Source organism: Erithacus rubecula (genome assembly GCF_903797595.1).
Source record: "Erithacus rubecula genome assembly, chromosome: 11".
Classification (NCBI taxonomy): Eukaryota; Metazoa; Chordata; class Aves; order Passeriformes; family Muscicapidae; genus Erithacus; species Erithacus rubecula.
Window position 1 is genome coordinate 9,039,724 of NC_136663.1, and position 19,463 is coordinate 9,059,186.

Consider the following 19,463-nt stretch of genomic DNA (forward strand, 5'->3'; position numbering starts at 1 on the left):
AATGAAAGAAAACTTTTCTTAGGCCTCCAGTGTAAAAATTAACAGAATGAAAACTGCGATGTTGATTGTTCACACAGACTAACATGAAAAAATCCCACCCAGGTCAGCTGGACACAGAAGGTGGTCAGATTCCCTTTCTGTCCATGGTGTTGACCTCAAGTGGCTTTTATTTTCTGAAAGTCTACAATTGCAACATCTGCAGATATCATAGTTCTGAGTAGGCTTTGCCTGTAAGAGCCTTATTGGCTACTGAAAGTTGAGGATCACAGCTACATTGGCTCTTAACAATCCACTGAAATCTTTTTTCCCCACGAGGCATGCAACAAGATAAACTAAAAACTTAGATTACCATATCTTGGAACACATTTCACTTCAAGTGTCTTAGATCAGACCAGTTAGAACCACATCCTTTGAGCAGTTTATCTCCAATCCTCTAAGTTGCACATCTTCAAGGTAAATGCATTACTGCAATTTTTCTTTATATTTCAGGAAATTTTAAACATGAAACTCCACATATATATATAAAAATATATATGGTAGCATCAGTAAGTAAATAGACAGAATACTGAAAAAACCCCATCACACTGGTCTCACGATTGAGACTAAAAATGGAAGCATCTGAAGTATCACTAACATACACTTATTTTTTAGCTAAATATTTAAGTACTATACAGCTCACTGAAAAATGAAACATCAGAGAATTGAAGAACAACGTCAAATATATCTTCTAAATTCCTCATTAAGTGTCCCCAGTCATATTTCAAAAGATTGTAAATATTTATAACTTTTTTAAACTATTGGTTATGAATTGATCATTTTATACAGAACTATTTCCACAAGTTGTTTTAGTGGTGCAGTGGCAATTAAAAAAAAAAAAAAAAAAAAAAAAAAAGCTTAACAGAAGTTTCATTTAATCCATGAATGAGTTAACAAAGGAGAAATGAAGATATTAACTGCACAGTTTGCAGACATTTCTGAAGGAGGGGATGTGCAACAGAAAGGGAAATATCTAGAAAACAGAAAACCTGCAGAGAAAAATGCAACAAACTGATATATTCCATGTAGACTAAACATCCCATCTCTCTCTCTGGACAAAAATGATCCCAGCTATTCCCAAATCAGGAATTTCTTGCAACTATCTCATATACAGCACAGCAAGTGAACTTGAGGGATATGTACTGACTGAATAGCACTCATCAGAGACAGCTCATATTGATGGAGACATTGCTCTATAAAATAGCACTGGCAATTTGAAAACAGAAGTAACAGCAAGGGATGGAAAATAAAAACAATATCTATGTATGGTTCAAATATTCCATTTACAATAGACCAGGAGTGGGGTCTAGCAAGATTTAAGGAGAAGAGGTTAACACAGGAGAAGAGCTGGATAGTGGCCTGGACAAAAAGCCTGGCCAGAAGATACAGTGAAGAACCTGCTGCAGGTGTGTAATAGATATAGAGGAGGATGTGTTTCTTAAATGATTCAAACCTGGTAAAGTACAGAAAACATCACAAAGGGCAAGTATGTTTTTCATCTCTCTGAAATTAAACAATGCACCAAAGAGGTAAAAATGCTTGCAAGCCAACAATACCACTAAACTTGTATCATCTTCTGCAAGTTCCTAAGATAATTGGTTTTATCTGTATTTTAAAAAATAATTTCCTTTTCAATTAGATATAAATGTATTCATTAGCTTTCATCAGAACAATCTGCAGTAAAAACTTCAAGTACGGCTAGATTAATGGCAGGATATCCTTCAAGATTTATAAAATATAAACCAGAAGTTGATTAGACATAGTAGAGCTTAAAAAAAACTAAATCCAAATGCCCATTAGCCAAATAAGGTATTGTCCTGTCTCAATTTCCACTTTTTTTATGTTTTCATATGCTCTGCTCTCTCAGTACTATAAGTGGTGACAATAGGGAGGTGGCTAGGTAAGGAAACATAGCTGGACTAATCTTTATTTTTGTAATATATACTTTTCTGATGATTAAAGAAATCAACACTCAATTGTAAATGAATACAACATGGAATGTCACTGACAGTTTTCCTTTAAACAGAAAAATAAGGAACAAGTGAAAACTGAAAATTCTATTGTATGATCTGAATACACTTTAGTATTTCTGTTATTTTTGACAGCAACCTTTTCTCTTTGGTCCCACATTACCTGAATTCTAGAGATAGAATTTTTATCTTTTTAAAAGAAATATAAATTGGATGCACAGCTCATTGAGGACCTGATTTCCAGCTCAAGGTTGGTGAGCACTAGCAATTCATGGAATGTAATAGCTGGTGTCATACAGAGGGTCAGACCATGATCTCATGGTCTCTTCTGGCCTTTACTCAAGGACTTATTACACAATTTTGCAGCTAATGTCCTTGGAAGTGAACTCTATTTCCATTTAAATGCAGAACTATAAGATGACGCTGAGGCTATGCACACATCTGACTGAAAGCTGGAAGGTAACAAAACAGAACACTCAGGATAATAAAAAGCAGCTGCAGAAGGAAAGTTTTAAAGTGACAGTGCACACACTTAAAATAAGTATGCCAGACAATACTTTTATAAAGTTAGGCAAGAAAAAACCTGGAGTGTTTACAGGGCTGCAGAACTTTTTAGGGTTAACTGTGCTTCAGTCCAGAAAGCAAGTGAGTGAGAAAGCCCAGAAAGTGAGCAGCAGACAGACAGACAGACACGCTGGGGTGCACAGAGACAGAGTGTTGAGTGTGAAGGGTCATTTCCAGGACCTGCACATCCTGGTACAGCTACAGGAGCACACATTATACTGCTGGAGCAGTGAATCAGTTAACCCTCTCTGTCTCATTTCCAGCCAAACCCCCCACCCACTGACTTCCCAGCTTTTCAAACACTGGAGCTGGATACACTGGAAGGAGTCAATCAACGAACAAGGGGAGCAGCAAACTGCAAGCTTTGCTTATGAACAAAGAGAACTGCGCACAGATTGTGCTGATTACCTAAGTAGAATCAAAAGAGAATGGAACTTAAAGGACAGCAAAAGAGAATACAACCTTATTTCTGTCCTTTTTACATATGGTAAGAATTATTCTTCTCCACTATTTCAGAGTTGGAGAAAATACCTGGATAAGAAGAAAAACAGTTTTCCCAAAATAGAAATTCTTAATCTTCACAATAGAAGAAATGTGCTTAAAAAAAGCACACGAAGAGACAAGCTTCAGAAATATTATAAAAGCCAGAAGCAAATTAACAACTTGTTTTTCAGAAAGTAGTGAAAAATTTCAACTTTCACCATACGATGAAAAAGAAAATTATAAAGGATCTTGCTGGATGCAAAGTGAACTCTACTAAAATGCAAGAGAAAGAGGTAAGGCTTTCTTCACCTGAAAACTGCAACACATCAAATCTTCTCAGGCACTGAGTATTTGCTCAGCTTAATGCCAGGACAGCTGTTTGGGTCTCTGTTTGAAGGGGGAAATGTAAGCCTTAAGTCTTTAGCAGAGTTGACAGAGACAGAGAAAGAAAGACACGGAGAGAACCGGCTGTACTTAATAAAAGCCTTGTTCAGATTACAATAACAAGCATTTTATTCACCCCCACTCCTTCAAGTAATGGGTAAATTTAGATGTCTCAGTTCGATAAATCTCTACGGTCCCCTTGAGACTGTCAGCAGTGTTTTATTGTCTGCAGCTTCCTGACCCTCACCTGATAAATTAGGAAGAGCTGAGATTAAAACGGAAACCTCATACATAATTTCTGAAGATATTTTTGGGGTTACCCTCTTAGGAGAAATAGGATTCTTAATAAGGGGAAATATGGGAACTGCTGTCTGCCTACGCACATGCTGCTGGAGACTAGACACCCGGGAGAGGAGGAGTTGCACACACACAACTCGAGCATCTGCCTCTGCATCAGTTTGTACTCAGAAGGAGCAAATCTACATAGACTGCACCTAAAGGGAATAGTTTCACATTCAGATTCATCTATCACTCTTTACTGCTGCAGGGAAAAAAAAAAAAAAAGGAAGCTAACGCACGGCTTGCTTTTGACAGCTACTGATTTTTTTCCTTATAATCTTCTGAAATCTGAACATCGCTATAAAGGGGAGACCAGAACCCTGACAGAGATGGACACAAGACAGGACTTTCATTTTTAAAACTCTTTTGTGCCCAGCAAGGCACAGAATAAAAAAGTTGGATACCAGCTCAGACATGGTTATAGTATCTCAAAATAGCAGATGACCAGTTCACTATACTGACCATGCTGGCCTTTCTTCAGGACCATCCTGGACCACAGAGGAACAGAGAACTCTTACACCATACGGAACTTCTGCCCAAAATACAGCTTCTGAAGACATTCCCTTGCACACAAAAATGTCCCATCCTTTACAGCCCTTCAACAGATCTGGAGCTGGCAGTGGATCTTTGTCACCTCTCTCAGTAACAGGAGCATCCAAGCAGGACTACCCAAGCGAGGAGCAAGGAAATCAAGTGCACTGGGCAGCATTGCTGATCCTCCTGGTGATAATCCCCACCATTGGGGGGAACATACTGGTCATTCTGGCAGTGTCCCTGGAGAAAAAGTTGCAATATGCTACCAACTACTTTCTGACGTCCTTGGCAGTGGCAGATTTGCTCGTGGGTCTGTTTGTGATGCCAATTGCCCTTCTCATAATATTGTTTGGTAAGTGCAGCATGTTTGTTTCATCAGGTTTGTATATGGGGTACAATTTTGGGAGGTCCAATTTAAACAGAAAAGTTGTTCGCTTTCCAGCATTACAGTTTTAAAAATCACTTGGATAAGGGCTGCTAAATCTTCTCTCCCTCTCACCTTAATACAGCCTAATGTCTTTATGGGAAGTACAAATATCTGGATATTCTTTCAAAAATCATCCAAGACTTGAAGATATTCAAACAGGAGCTGAAGCACAGGCAATTACATTTTGTACAGTGTAATATAATTTTTAACAACATCATTACAATGTTGGTATTTGTTTTATTATATTAAACTAATTGCAGGGAGTATTCTCTTAAAAAACTTGAAATCAAGGCTAGGTATCTGTTCAGTACACTGAACAGGTTTTTATGTGAGTAATGCATCTAATTGCCTGAGTATCAACTCCATGAGCAGTCATATATTTACATGGTCAGTCAGAGCTGGCCCCTGGCATTATCAATGACAACAAACTTTACCAGTACCAGTTTCAGAAAAACTGATTTTCTCTCACCCTGGGGAAAGCCACAGGTTCATAAGACATCACAATTAAACAGTCTGTCAAGCCAAGGAAGCCTCAATCCATGTACCTAATGTTTGACATACGTATTTGTCATTTAGTCTCCTTCATATGAAATAAAATAGGTCTTTTTTACATGAACAAACATTGGATGTGACATTTTCTTTCTCGTTAGTCCTTACAGAACAAGCATGATTTTTCCACAGCCTCTCACGCCCAGCTTTATTTCAGATACTGCTTCTGACAACTAATTAGAGGCAACTCCATGGGAAAGTCTCTCTTTTGCTGCTAAATCTTCTTTAAAAATACATTTTAAATTCTTTGTTTTCATATCATAAATGGTAAAAAAAAAATCAATGAGACAGGTTTTTCAGTAGACTTGAAGATTTATATAATTACCTTTAAGGTACAATGGGTCCTAAAAAAGGCTGTAGGAGTTCATTTTTCCTAGGCTAGACTCTAAGAGTTGCCTGAGCAACAAGCAAACACAATAATAAACTTTATTTCAGAAAGGCCATCAGTAGCTTCTGTTTGCTACAGAAAACTGGTATTACTTTATCAACAAATGTGTTTATTCATTAAATGACTTCAGAATTTCTGTGTGTTACAGACTTCTCCCTAAACAGAAGTGTGAGCGAGAGGTCAGAATTCAGCGTTGAGACCATAGAAAAAGGATTTTTTTTTAAGCAAGAGATTCTAAAAAGAAAACTGAATGTACATAACTGAGACGGTGATTTCTAACTTAAAAATCCAGCCACTTACAGAAAACATTGTTATGTCACGTATGTGCACATGTGGGGGAGGCAAGAAGCAGATAGCATCTCCACACCTACACATGGATGCTGTAACTGCTTAGTGCCTGCCAAAGGTCTCAATACTACCAACAATAAAGCTACTAGCCATAAAAAATACTAGTATTGACTAGCAATCAATATAAAGGGAAGGATATTTCTGGATTTTGTGGCGTAGGTTTTTGGCAGTGGTGGAGTTTTCCTGTTCTGGATTTTTTTAAAATTATTATTTTTATTTTGCTAGACTAACGAATATTTCCTTTGTAACTTCATAAGGACTCTACTGCTCCTTAATCTTTCAATTAATCCACTGCTAAACCCTGGTTACAACAGTTTAAAGCATGCTAGGAATCTTAATTCAAAAGTCAAACAGAAAAGTCTTTCATGGTGCAGGAAATTTACCAGAAAGTAGTAAAATCACTTATAATTAATTAAGACCACAACCCGCCTTCCACACAACAGTGGTTAAAACTGAAATTTCTTGCACACAAGTCTCTCTTTGGCAGGCAACCAGAAAAACTGCTTTGCCTCTTCACCAACTGGGAGAAGACACTGAGGTGTTTACAGAAGTTCAAAGCATGAGTAAAACATGAGGAGTTACTGGAATGAAGACAGAACAGGCATTAAATACATAACAAGTCTAAATCTTGAAGCTACATTAGCCAGATAACTACTTGAACAAAGAATAGTCATTGACAGCCAGACAGCAAACTAAACCCAGCCTCCTGGCACCTGCACACAGGAATGTTTCCTCAATAATGAAAGAGCTGGATGCAGCTTCTAGATACAGAGTACAAATATTATGCTTCCGATTTGGGATTGATATCTAATTATGTAGAGAAGATTTGAAGGAAAAGGTGTGAACTAAAGTGTGGTCACTAAGATCCTGACTGTACAAATTAATGTGTCACAGGGTGTGACAAAAATCAAAATCTGCTACAGGCATGGGCTCTACATCCTGATAGAACATTCACCAAAAATTTTGCAGGAATGGACTGCATCTTAATAAAGAGCTGCCCCTTTTAAAAATAAGTAAATAAATGAATCTGTAAACTCACTTGCAGGTGTAATGCTATGAGCAGCACATGATTTCTTCTCAGCAGAGCAACCAAAATGTACGCTGGTACAAACATACGCAGCAATTTTAATTTAGGAGCATGAGTGTCAGAATACATAAACATTTCATAGCTTTTATGGCTTGCTAAATTCTTTTCATTTCTTAAAAAAAAAACCAAGGAGGGCCCACTAGGAGATAACTGCACTCTCTGAAATCTAGCTTTCAAAACAGTTACACAAATTTCTAACACTCAGAACTACTGAAATTCACTGAGAAGTGAAATTAGCAAATAAACTTGAGAGACCCTCTCATTTGCAGTAGGAAGAAATCTGATGCCCACAGCTTTGTGGGCAATGGGCTACTTGAAGACAACACATGTATCATCTTTTAAAATACATTCATAGGTTGCAAAACCATTATTTTAATCTATCACAAGCAAGCAGTCTTAATCTTCCCCCATTACTGATGATGAACCATAACAAATTTTCACTTCTTGCTTGTGCAAATTGCCAGAGAAAACTTTAATTGGGGACTACTTTCCAAAATCTCAAATCTAAAGAAAAGTAAGAAAACAAGCGTTTATCAGCAAGTAAGCCTAATTAAAAAAAAAAACTTTGATTAAATTTTAAAAAAATAGAGAACAGCCTGGAGACCTTGGCAGCCCACAGAGCCAAGTACTGCCACGAGGGTGAACGCCCCACACGCAGCTACAGACACAAACCAGTGGGAAGACTGAAGCTTTGGCTTACAGCAGCTGGTGACTGAAAATATCCATTCCCATCTCAGCAAAAGCATCATTATATAACACCAAATCCCTTTACAGGTAACACATTTCTGCAGCCCTTACAGCAGAAGAACAAATGGTTTCCAAGTCTATTTAAAGACTTCTCTCAATCATACTTAGACATGTACACTAGCAATGTTTCTCTTAAGCTTTCCGAAAACATTTTGGCTTACAGCAAGAGCAGCTCTTCTATACTGTACTTTGTTTTAAGGATTACACATTTCCAAGGTATTTCCTATAAATAAAGCTTTTCTTAAATAAAGATTAATCAAGAGTAGACAGTTGCGGTAAAAGCCCATTTTCTTCTCCTAAAGTGCAAGACAAATCTTAAAGCATGTATTCAATCTTATTTTGACTTAAAATAAGCAAAATCTGCAACAGCAGCACTGCTCCAGTGCTGGGAGAATCTGAGGCAAGGTTCGTAGGAAGAAGGAATTTCTTTTTAACTTACACCACCTGACAGTTGGAGAAATCAGACAAATTTTCAGGCAGGCATCTTTGTCAGGTAATCAAGGCATTAAAAAAGAATTTTAAAAATCCAATCCCTATTAGCTCCATGGGAGTGGAGAATTTCTGTCCTGTAAATGCTCTGGTCTGCTTCCACAATGAAGATCTATAGTAGGAGAATCAGGACAGTCCAAACTAAGCATGACCTGCTAAGGGCTTTGTACCACTACTTGGCAGGACATATACATTTTATGTTCTGAATTATAAAGCAGAACAGCAACCAAGCAGGTCACCGTCACATTCTAGGGTCAGAGATGCTTTCTGACCCATGAAAGGAAATTAATATTCCATTTTTTCCCTACTCCTAAACGAATAGAGTAGACCAACAGTGATAGACCATGATCAGAAAAGCACAAGAACTCAGACCAGAGCACTGTCTCAAACAACGGGCACATAGTTTCTAATGTGGGTGTAACCTACAAATTAAAGTAAGTTATAGCAAAACACACCACAGAATGAATCCTAGATAACTGTGTGACTGTTCTGGACTTCAAAGTATCTGTTTCATTATAATTGTTTCATTTAAATAATAACCATAATCTTTAGTTCTTATCAATTACTGCATTTGAAGTTTACTTTACCTACTGCCTTCTGCACCCAGTTCAAAACTAGACAAAAATAAAGAAAATAGAAAGATTTCCCTGTTCAGTTGCAGTTGTCAACTCCTAAAACCTCTTGCAACTCAAAAATGTACAAGACTGCATTGTATCAGATCACTGTTTAAATGTATCTTATTTCAAAGAAGCAAAAGGGACTTTTGTTACAAAGTATTTTCTTCTGCAAACAGTAAATTAACTAAAAAAGGAAAGACTTTTTACACTGGGATTCTCCAGAACTCAGCAGTTATAATCCAGGGAATGTCATTCAAGTACTACTCAAAAGAAGAATTAGCTGCTCACTTGAAATCCAGCTATCTACCATTCTTCAAGTTGTAGAACACACTTTCTGTTCATGTTTTATCTGAACTAATCCTTCATCACAAAGTCAAAAGAAGCTGTCAGTCTTCGGGAGTGAGAAAAACATGTCAAGACCATCAAATCAGTTACTTCTTTTAACTGTGGTTTTTTTGGTTGGTTTTTTGGGGGTTTTTTGGGGGGGGGATTTTTTTTGTTTCGTTTTGTTTTGTTTTGTTTTTTTATTACAGCTGGCTATATGAGCCACAATATATTTTGGTTTTTCTTTCTAAAGGAAATCTGTTTCAGAAATGCACCGTGCCTTACTGCCAGATAAAAGTCTAGGCATGAAAATTAAAGATGAGTAAATGTTTAATAATTTACTAATTACAACTTTCTCATACCTGCCTGACAGACCAAGTTTTTTGAAGCATAATTTCAATTACAGAATCTATCTTAGGAAATAATTATGGTGGATAGTAAAATTTTCTGGTTAATAAACTGAAAGCAGACTGCCTTTTTCTGTCTGCCTCACTGCCTACATTGTCCTCACTGGAGTCCTCTGCTTTGGGGATGGCTGAGGTTCAGTTCAGCGTTCCATCCATCCATTCTCTTTGTTTCTTTGTTTAACACAGGTTTCCCAGCATAGGTAAGAGTGCAGACAAGTAATTGCTATGTTTGTCTTCATAAAATTTTCCATCCACTAGAGTTTATAATTCAAGTCAAAGCAGCACCGTTATCATTTCCATGTATCAGTCACATTAAGGAAAAATGTTTTAATCTCAAATGAATGCAATGTCATATATTGATACCACATTGATAAAGACTGAACAGTACAGAAGTCCAGCTCATTTGGTATTCTCAGCACACAAGTCTATTTATGCTGACCAAGAAATTAAAAACAATCTGATTTATTAGAAATGTAATTTTCCCCCCTAATCGTCATGGAACAAAGAACTGATTTCCCTGGCAATAATATTACTGTACTTACTGATTGAGTACAGCTGAATTTCATAAGGGAGGAAAATAAATTTAGTAGATCAACTTCTACCATGAGGAACAGAAAAATCTTCCTCATTCATGCATTCTTCCCTGGGACTACAGAACACCCCTACAGACATACAACACTAAAGTGCATCTCAAATGGAACACTGCTGGCACTAGATTGCAATAGAAGCCACTTCTGAATGAAAACAGACCAGTTAAAAAAAAAATAAAATCAGAGTTCCAATAAAGTTTGTTTGGTATTGCAGACATTGACAGGGGAGACACAGCTCTCAAAAACACAAGCCTTTTGGAAATATGAACATTGTAAAACCTTTATCTTGGACACAGTGCAGTTGACAGACCCTATGTTTGTTATAAAGATTAATATTAAGGACAGGTAACTATTCTAGGAAACAGGATGCAAGACTTAAAATCTAAGCCAGGGTTCTTGGGGAAACAAAAAAAAAAAGGACATGCACAGAAATGTACAATTTTTATAAAATCATTAGTGAGACAGAACAGCACTACGTTGTCACATAAGTGGCACACTAGTGAGACTGTCACTGGCCAAGTGACACAGCAAACTCAATGTAAAGATGTGGGAACAAGATTCTTCAATATCACTCCTAAGATTCAGTAGTGGTTCTACAATGACTAACTAATATTTTAGTTATGACTCATTATCTCCTCCATTTAATATAACCTTGAATCACAGGACTATCAAGCAGAAACAGCTGAAAAGAATCATTTAGCAGCAGGCTCACAAGAATCCAACAGTCATGGTCTATTTTTAATAAACTTTTTAATCCAGAGTCCTTGTCACAAAAGGACAAGAAGAGAAAGGTTTATAGTATACAAGCAGCCTGATTAATATGATGGCCACAACTATGGCAGTTAGGAAATAATTAAAATATAAGACAGAACCCATCTGAGGCAGTGAAAAAGCTCAGTTCCCACAGTACTATGAACTTTTCAAAGATACTGATGCCACAGGAAAATGACACTGAAAGTTCTCAAAAAGCTTAGATTCTAATGAGTTTTTTGTTCTCTTTCAGACAATACCTGGCCTTTACCAACTGCCTTGTGTCCTATCTGGCTGTTCCTTGATGTCCTCTTTTCCACAGCTTCCATCATGCACCTCTGTGCCATCTCCCTGGACCGCTACATTGCGATAAAAAAGCCAATCCAGGCCAGCCAGTACAATTCATGGGCTACAACAATCATCAAAATCATCGTGGTTTGGCTCATTTCTATAGGTATGTGAGACCTGGAGACTAGAAGAGGAATGCACAAGCCTTTCGTGTCCCAAACAATAAGTGGAATGCAGGGAAAATGGAAAATTTGGCCAAGTACTATTGATTGGAGGACCATAACACTCAGGCTGGCCAAAGGCCACCTCTTGGATCATGCATAACTACATCCTAAGAATCTGCCTGAACCACTGCTCCTTATTAGGCTCACCAGAAGGGCCAAGGATTCAGTCAGAGTATTAATCATCACTCTTCTTCATGGTCCTAAAAGTTCAAAAATCAGAAGACAATATCTGCATGCATAGGATGTCTCCTGGGAAAGCAAGATTTCATTTTCCTATGGTGCTATATTTTGTCCCAAGCACAATCTTAAGCCTTGAATAGATTTTGGTAAAATTCTGTGGCACATAAAGGAAGTACAAAACGGTTACTTATTTATAGCAAAGATATAAATGAGTGGCTGGTAACATCCAGGCTAACACTGAAGGCTAACACAGTATAGAGAAAGGCTAATATCTTAAAAAAAACCCCTCAAATAATAAAAAAAACCCCAAATCCTGAACAGTTTATATGAAGAAGTTTATACCAACAAACAAACTTCTATGATATCAGTGTCTCGATGATGTGGCACCTCATCTGTCTTTAATGCTTAAAAAATGAATCAGTTAAATGAGCTAAGGAAGTGAAAACATTTCATTCAAATAACTTAATTCCTGCTCCAGACAGCCTTAGTGTATGGTCTTGCACGGTATGCTCTGTGTGCAAGACCAAACAAAATTATTCTGCATTATTAAGGCAAATGATGCATAGGAGAATGTGTAAATCCACCTTCTTGGCTGATGCAAATCCCAAATTTGAAAGTTGAAAAAATTTCTGGAAGAGCTGTGATGATAGAAGAAAACATGCTATTCTATTACCTATTCTATCACCAACCCCCTCCCCCCACAAAAAAATCTTAGCATGACAAGGCACTCATAAGTTGACCTTTTAATGTGTGATTTATTGCCATTAAACAGAGCTGTACTTTTCAATTTCTTTTTATCTAACATAAAACTATTCTGCAGCTGAGCCAGGTTCTCCAAATCAAAGGTTAATTTGGTTCAATCTTCATTTTAGATGTTTGTTGTATCTGAACGTGTGCTTCTAATTAAGAAAGGGATCAAGTTGCTGAAGGGTAACCCATTTTGCTCTTGCTGCTTTAAACCAACTTCAGTAAGCAGAGTAGCAGAGGAATACAGTAAATCCCTATATCTCATTAAGTGGTATCAGAAAACAGCACAAATCACCTTCACCAGACAGCAAGGAACCTGTTGTTTTTCTTGTAATGTCAGACTGCTGGCAAATGAAGTGCTGACTGTAATTTAGTGGTTATAAAAAATTCATTTAAAAGACAAGACTGCTAACATTTTTTTAAACGAGTGGTGAATTACAGAGCTAGCCAGACTCATTTAAACACTCCTAAATATGCAGGAGACTTTAAACAACAAATCCATCTCAAACACACTGAATAATTCTGGCAACTATTTAGCTACTTGTATATATGAAAGAGTCAAGCAGGGTGAAAAAAAATCAGCTGTCTGCATCCAGTCACTTGATGTGGTTAATAGAAGAGGGAAAGACAAGATTTATGTATTTACAAAACTGCCCTTCAGCCCTTCAGAAGAGAAAAGGTTACCCTGGAGAAGAGAGAAAAAAAAGGGGAAGATGGCATTATGGAAACATATTTCACTAGAGGAAAATCCATACTAATTCTAATAATCAGACTCAAAGCACTTCATGTGTTTTACACTTGAAAAGTTGGCTGCTTTATCCTGCTTCCTCAATCACTACGAATTAGGCCCAATCTCCTTAGAAAGGGCACTCTGTAAAAGCTCAGCCTGCCAAGTCTTAGAAAGTACTGTTTGCCCAATTACCCACATGGTGCTCTCAACCCTTCATGCTGGGTCCATCACCCTATGTCTGCTCCAGAGCTCAGGAATTACCTTTCTTTAGACACCCTGAAGCTTCAGGCTCAGTGAAGCGATCGCAAGCGATTACCCTCTGCTGAAGCACTTGTTTTTTTCTCCTACAGGCATTGCAATTCCAGTCCCTATCAGAGGCATTGAGGATGGAAACGGCAACTCTACAAACATCACGTGTGCCCTGACACCTGATCGTTTTCATGACTTCATGCTGTACGGATCAGTGGCCTCCTTCTTCGTTCCCCTCGCTATCATGATCGTCACTTATTTCCTGACGATCCAGGTGCTGCGCAAAAAGGCCTATTTGATCAACAAGCCGCCGCAGCGCTTCACCTGGACAACAGTGTCCACAGTCTTTCAGCGTGACACAACACCTGCCTCCTCACCAGAAAAGGTGGCCATGCTAAATGGCTCCAGAAAGGACCAGACTTTGTCCAGTGACATGCCTATCTGCAGGACATCCACGATTGGAAGGAAGTCTATGCAAACGATAACCAATGAACAAAGGGCATCAAAAGTTCTGGGGATTGTATTTTTTCTTTTCTTGCTGATGTGGTGCCCATTCTTCATAACAAACATCAGCTCAGTTCTGTGCAACTCCTGCAACAAGGAGGTTTTTCAAAAGCTTTTGGAGATATTTGTTTGGATAGGGTATGTATCCTCAGGAGTGAACCCCCTTGTATATACGCTCTTCAACAAAACATTTAGGGAGGCTTTCAGCAGGTACATCACTTGCAACTATCGGACCACAAAGCCTATCAAGGCCCTTTGGCAGCGATCCAGCAGGATCTCTTTCAGAAGCTCTGTAGCAGAAAATTCCAAGCTCTTTGTCATGAATGGGATGAGAAATGGGATTAACCCCATCATGTACCAGAGCCCAATGAGGCTGAAGAGCTCACCCATCCAAGCATCATCAGCCATTCTGCTGGATACGCTGCTGCTCACCGAGAATGAGGTTGACAAAACAGAAGAACAAGTCAGCTATGTATAGTGGAATGGCAGCCATGTCCATACAGCATTACTGTATGTATTATTCTAGATAACTGTGCTGTAAGAGAGTATAAATACTACTGTTTTCTGTTATTTATGCGAGCAATATCTTATAAATTTATATTAATTCCTCTCCTCCAAAGTCTCCTCTACTTTAACCCCAACCCCATGGTGGCAACCACAACTTCATTCCATGACAAATGACTCATGCAGAACTGTAGCCTAAGGAAGAGGGAAATAAATAAAAGATAAATAAGTTTAAGTATCTGACTTCAATTCTCATCACCTTCAGTCTCTTCAAAGCACTTCTTTATAAGAAAAGTGTTTCTTACAAACACTACTCTAATATTTGCTCTGGCAAGAAGACAAAACTTTGTAGGTTCATGTTTTACAATGAAAATAGAAGAGGGATACAAGCTCACGGGTTTTAATTTAAATCTCTGTAAACAGACCAGCAAACATGCTCACTGCTTTCCCTCCTCACATACATTCCCCTGCTGAGACTGAGTATCCATATAGGAGTTTTCCTCTTTCCCTGAGGGTGTGTAAATCACAAGCAGAATCACTCACTGCAGAGACCAATGTACAAGCCCATTCCATAAGGCAAGATTAAAAATTCCTTATGTGGAAATTATCCCTTTACTGTAGGAATGGACAGAATATTTCACCCACCTGAATTTTATCTCCATTACATTCACATAACCATAAGCTCAGTGGTGCCAGAAACAGAAAACTACCCTTTTTTCTTTTAGTACTAAGGAAATGAATTATTTAATCAAAATAAAACAATACACAATCAATGATCATAAGAAGAACATGATACACAATGCCTGGAACATCCCTATAATTTATATGAACAAGCTTCCTTTTTAATGACCATGGAAACTTCAGTGAAAGCCTCCCCTCATCCAATGTAGTACACAGAAAGTAATCATAGACAGATTACTTCACCAGAAAATAACAGCAAATATTTAAGAGACAGCAGAACTGCCTACACCTGCACATATTCACAGTTTAGTTGAGCTCAAAATGATTTAATTGAACTGATGGCCAATTACAGGTCCCAATATGCACTCTCTCACAATTCATAAAAAGTTACCAGAGTGTTATTCGGGAAATCAGAAACTTCTGACAGCTCCAGACTCTTTGGGAAAGGAAATCTGATTTCCCCAAAGTACTGGAGTTCTTACAGCAAGCAGCCAGCTCACCATTTTTTCAGTAGTTTCCATTTACAGTAAAATTTTCAGCTTGGGCTTTGTTTTCATTTTTAGTGTCTTCAGCATTCTTCGGTTACACTAAAATTATGTACAGCAAAAGGCTTAGGATTTTTTCATCTGCAGAACAGAAAGTACTAAAGATAATATGTCCTTCCAACATTTCTTTATATATATTTAATTTAAAACATACCTAAGCTCAAAACAGAGCCTACTGGAACAACTGCCAGAGAGTTTCAGGAAAAAGGATTAAAAGCACATCTGTAGTACTGTAAGTTGTCTCCTTCTTCCCCTTTTTGGTGATAATCATTAGCCACTCAAATTAGAGTAAATTTAACTGCTCTCCCTCCACTTAATCAAAATTTGTTTAAGAGGATTCTGTAGTTAATAGCCAGAATGGATGGACTGTGATAGCTATAAAAGACACCTCCACCTGAAAATATTTGAGAATCAAATGCTTTTAATCAGACCTAAATTATCTTGAATCTCAAAGAGGGAGGGAATAGGAATAAAAAAACCCAACCCCCATAAAACTTCCAGGTGTGTCACTGAAAACATCACAGAGCAGTGCCTTATTTAACCCAGAGCCCTGGAACCAGGTGAAGGTGCAATCACACCCATACACAGAGTGATCACAGCAAAAATCTTAAAAACATAATCTGCAATGTAGGATCCAGCCATCACGAGCAGTAACACCAAATGGCAAACACCATTTCTGTGAGTAACTGCCCAGCAGTCAGAAAGCAAGAAGCAGTCATATTTGCATATTTGAAAACTCTCTTGATACTTAAATAAATCCATATTAATTAAACAAAGAAAGTGTTAATATAGCAGGCAGCAATCACCTACTTTCAGCAGCAACTTATATTTTCCCTTTCCAGCAGAAACATCACAGCTGGCTCACAGCATCTAGAAAAACTGAGAGGTAACTCAGTTCTTTCTCTATCTGACCCTGTTCTTGTATAGCTGTCAAGTCTGCAATCTGTCTTACATGAGGAGTAATTTGCCCTAAATGTCCCACAGAGAAAGATTCCAAGGCCTCTCTGTAATCAGTGCTTAGACTTCCACCAACATGAAATGATCCTTGAAAAAGTCTCACCCAACAGAGATGTATTTTCTCAAGCCAGCATACAGGTTTCTCAATTTTAGCAACTGTAAACAGAAGCTCAGTATGTTCCTGTTGCTGAGTTCAGTCAGCAACAACAAACCTCAATCTAAGGGAAAAGTGACTAATCAAAAATCCAGTTTTTATACAGGGAAAGAAAATTTCTCCATATACAGAAACACATCAGCCAAGAAAGCATGCACATTCCATGCTTCCACTTTCCAAGAGGAAAACATTCCACTTAACATGCTAAGTGCAGGAAGACATCACTCAGAGATTGCCCACTTACAAAGCAAACATGCTGAGAATTCAGGTAACAGCCTTAGAAAGCAGGACAGAGCAAGAAAAAAAGATGAATATGCAGAACTGTGAACTAAGATAACTAAAAATAATGGACAGCAGACTTCTTGTTTTAGCAACTGTATCTACAAGAAATTATCTGAACAAAGACATCACCTTCATTAGTAAGACATGATGAGAGAGTCACTGCAAGCTCCTATAAGAAAGCACCAGTTTGTTGTATGGTAACTATGGACAAAACTGCTCATGTGGCATCAACAAGCACAACAGGACTAAATCCACGAGTATTGTCTTTAGGTACCACAATTTTATAAAATATATTTTTATATGCTGTCTGCAAAGTTGAGAGCATTTTCGTAGCATTATAATATTTTATAGCTTTTTTCATAAAGATAGCAGTATAAATAACTGATAAAGCTTTGCAGTCATTTGGCTGTAGAACACAAGACATTTTTACAGAAGGAAGGGGTCATGCACTTCCCACTTAACACATACAAACGAAAAAAGGGATTCCTTTCTCTGGAGCAAAATGCTGCCAGTTCTTTCCAAATCTGACCCACACCAATTCAGCCACCTGGCCAGCTCTATAGCCTCTATACAATAATAATTTAGAGTTGTTATTATTGTACAGGGACCATAAAATAAAGTCCATAAAATAATAACTTAGACTTACCTAGTTAAATTTTTCATTATCACAAAGACCTTTATCTGGTATATTTAATTTCTTTTTAAACTACCAAAAACCAAGATAAAAGTAAAAGCTGATCTGCAATATCCAAGCACTATGGGAAGAACACTCTAGAAAAACAATGGACAATGGTGGTTGTTTAGTTGTTTAATTATTTAAAATACATTAGGAGATATTTAGTCAATGTTCTTTCTGCCTATCTAATTAAAAATTACAGCACAGACACGGACATAAGGACTCAGCAGTCTTGCAGAGAGGAAAATAATGGAGTTTGAATCCTAAGAGAGTAAGTGTCTTGAAATGCAAATAAAGGGATTACCTTACAAAAACGAAACAAAACAACAATGAAATACACATGAAACAAGACAAAACCAGAAGAATCAACCCAAAAAAATCCCAATCTTTAATACACTCTGAGAAACAGAGAAACAAGAAATTCAGCTAATCCCAAATATATTCAGCTATAGTGATGTGATGTAAAATGCATTTTGTGAAATCAGTCTTAAATTTATAAGCTGCAGGCCTTTAGCTATCAGGAAGCTCACAGGCAACTAGAAAAATGTATTATTCAGTTAACTTGTATCCTACAAGTATAAAACTCTTCCTGACTATATCACACGAGGCCATACTAGAATCATTTTCAAATGCAAATACAGTTAAAATCAAGTGTCAAGTAGAAGGGACTAAGAAGAGAGGCTGATACTACAAACTGGTGCTGTATTACTTGCACACAAGAGGCACATAGGATTTTTTTATAGTGCTTCACAGAAAGTGCTGCTTTTCTACACCATTTCCATTACCTATGGAAACATCCACATTACTGCAAGCTGGTAAAATGAAACAAAAACATAACTCCCCGAAATCTTTTTCCTGGCTGTTGTATCAAAAGAAGTAAAAAAAGGTAAAGCAATGTAAGCACAGTAAACCTGGGAAAGGCACACTGAACAGCCTGGGACATTGGAGCCCAAAGAAGCAGAACATTTGCCAGAACTCTTCTGGCTTTTTTCCTTGCAAGCTGGAGCCAGGAGTCCCAGAGTTCTGGCCAGTTCTCAGCATTAACTTAGTATTACCATGAAGCATTAGACTTTTTTCTTTATTGATAAAGATGCCTAAGTACAACTGCTCAGAAGCCCTTCTTTGTTGCACTTCTCCTTTGGCTCTTCAGGCAACCATTAACATGGCAAAAACAATAATCAGGAGAGAAGTAACTTATATAATTTTGCCTTGGCATAACAAAATAACATTTACTATCAGTGTCTATTCCCACGAGAAACCATGTTTTCTCCAGTGGAAGACTTTCTCCTTGCAGAAAGGAAGCCCTTTCATTTTACAATGGGAAGCTAGGTACAAAAATAGGAAAGATAGCTTGCTAAAAGTGTCCATTTTTAGTCTTATTTTTAATAATTCATGTCAACTATATTTGGCAAGCCACAGCTATGATTCCTTGCATCCAGGTATTCAAGTCCTTTCCAACCTCTGACAAATAACCTCATACTCTTAAAATAAGAGCTTTTTACTCTCTAAAGGATCCTCTTTACGTATGCTTTACACAGGTAATGGCAACAAATTTTCAAATTCATTAAACCATGCACAACTTCAGTGAAAGCCTAAGGCTTATTCTGGTTTTAGTAAGATTTTGAAAGGGACCTTCATTCTCCTCTCCCAGGAAGACTGAATATGACAAGATAAAATGTGTGGGATTATAAACAAAACCCTTTTAATCT

General features: G+C 37.6%; 2 protein-coding genes across 3 annotated transcripts in view; one reads left to right on the top strand and one right to left on the bottom strand.

Moving 5' to 3' along the window:
- The window catches only part of PSMD1 (proteasome 26S subunit, non-ATPase 1), a 62,879-nt gene that overhangs the window by 23,577 nt on the left and 19,839 nt on the right, over window positions 1-19,463 (bottom strand). The window lies entirely within an intron of this gene.
- On the top strand, window positions 2,407-14,568 carry HTR2B (5-hydroxytryptamine receptor 2B). Of its 2 annotated transcripts, XM_079314911.1 has the most exons (4): window positions 2,407-2,465; window positions 2,834-4,662; window positions 11,287-11,487; window positions 13,553-14,568. In XM_079314911.1, the coding sequence occupies exons 2-4, from the start codon at window positions 4,353-4,355 to the stop codon at window positions 14,431-14,433; spliced, it is 1,392 nt and encodes a 463-aa protein (XP_079171037.1). In that variant the 5' UTR covers window positions 2,407-2,465; window positions 2,834-4,352; the 3' UTR covers window positions 14,434-14,568. The 2 variants fall into 2 exon arrangements, with proteins under 2 accessions (XP_079171037.1, XP_079171036.1); XM_079314910.1 differs by having other exon boundaries at window positions 2,413-4,662.

Bases quoted from the DNA above. Each gene is read 5' to 3' on its own strand.
- HTR2B (XM_079314911.1), top strand. From the start codon at position 4,353: ATGTCCCATCCTTTACAGCCCTTCAACAGATCTGGAGCTGGCAGTGGA. The intron at 4,663-11,286 runs GTAAGTGCAGCA...GTTCTCTTTCAG, and splicing joins CCTTCTCATAATATTGTTTG to ACAATACCTGGCCTTTACCA. The intron at 11,488-13,552 runs GTATGTGAGACC...TTTCTCCTACAG, and splicing joins GGTTTGGCTCATTTCTATAG to GCATTGCAATTCCAGTCCCT.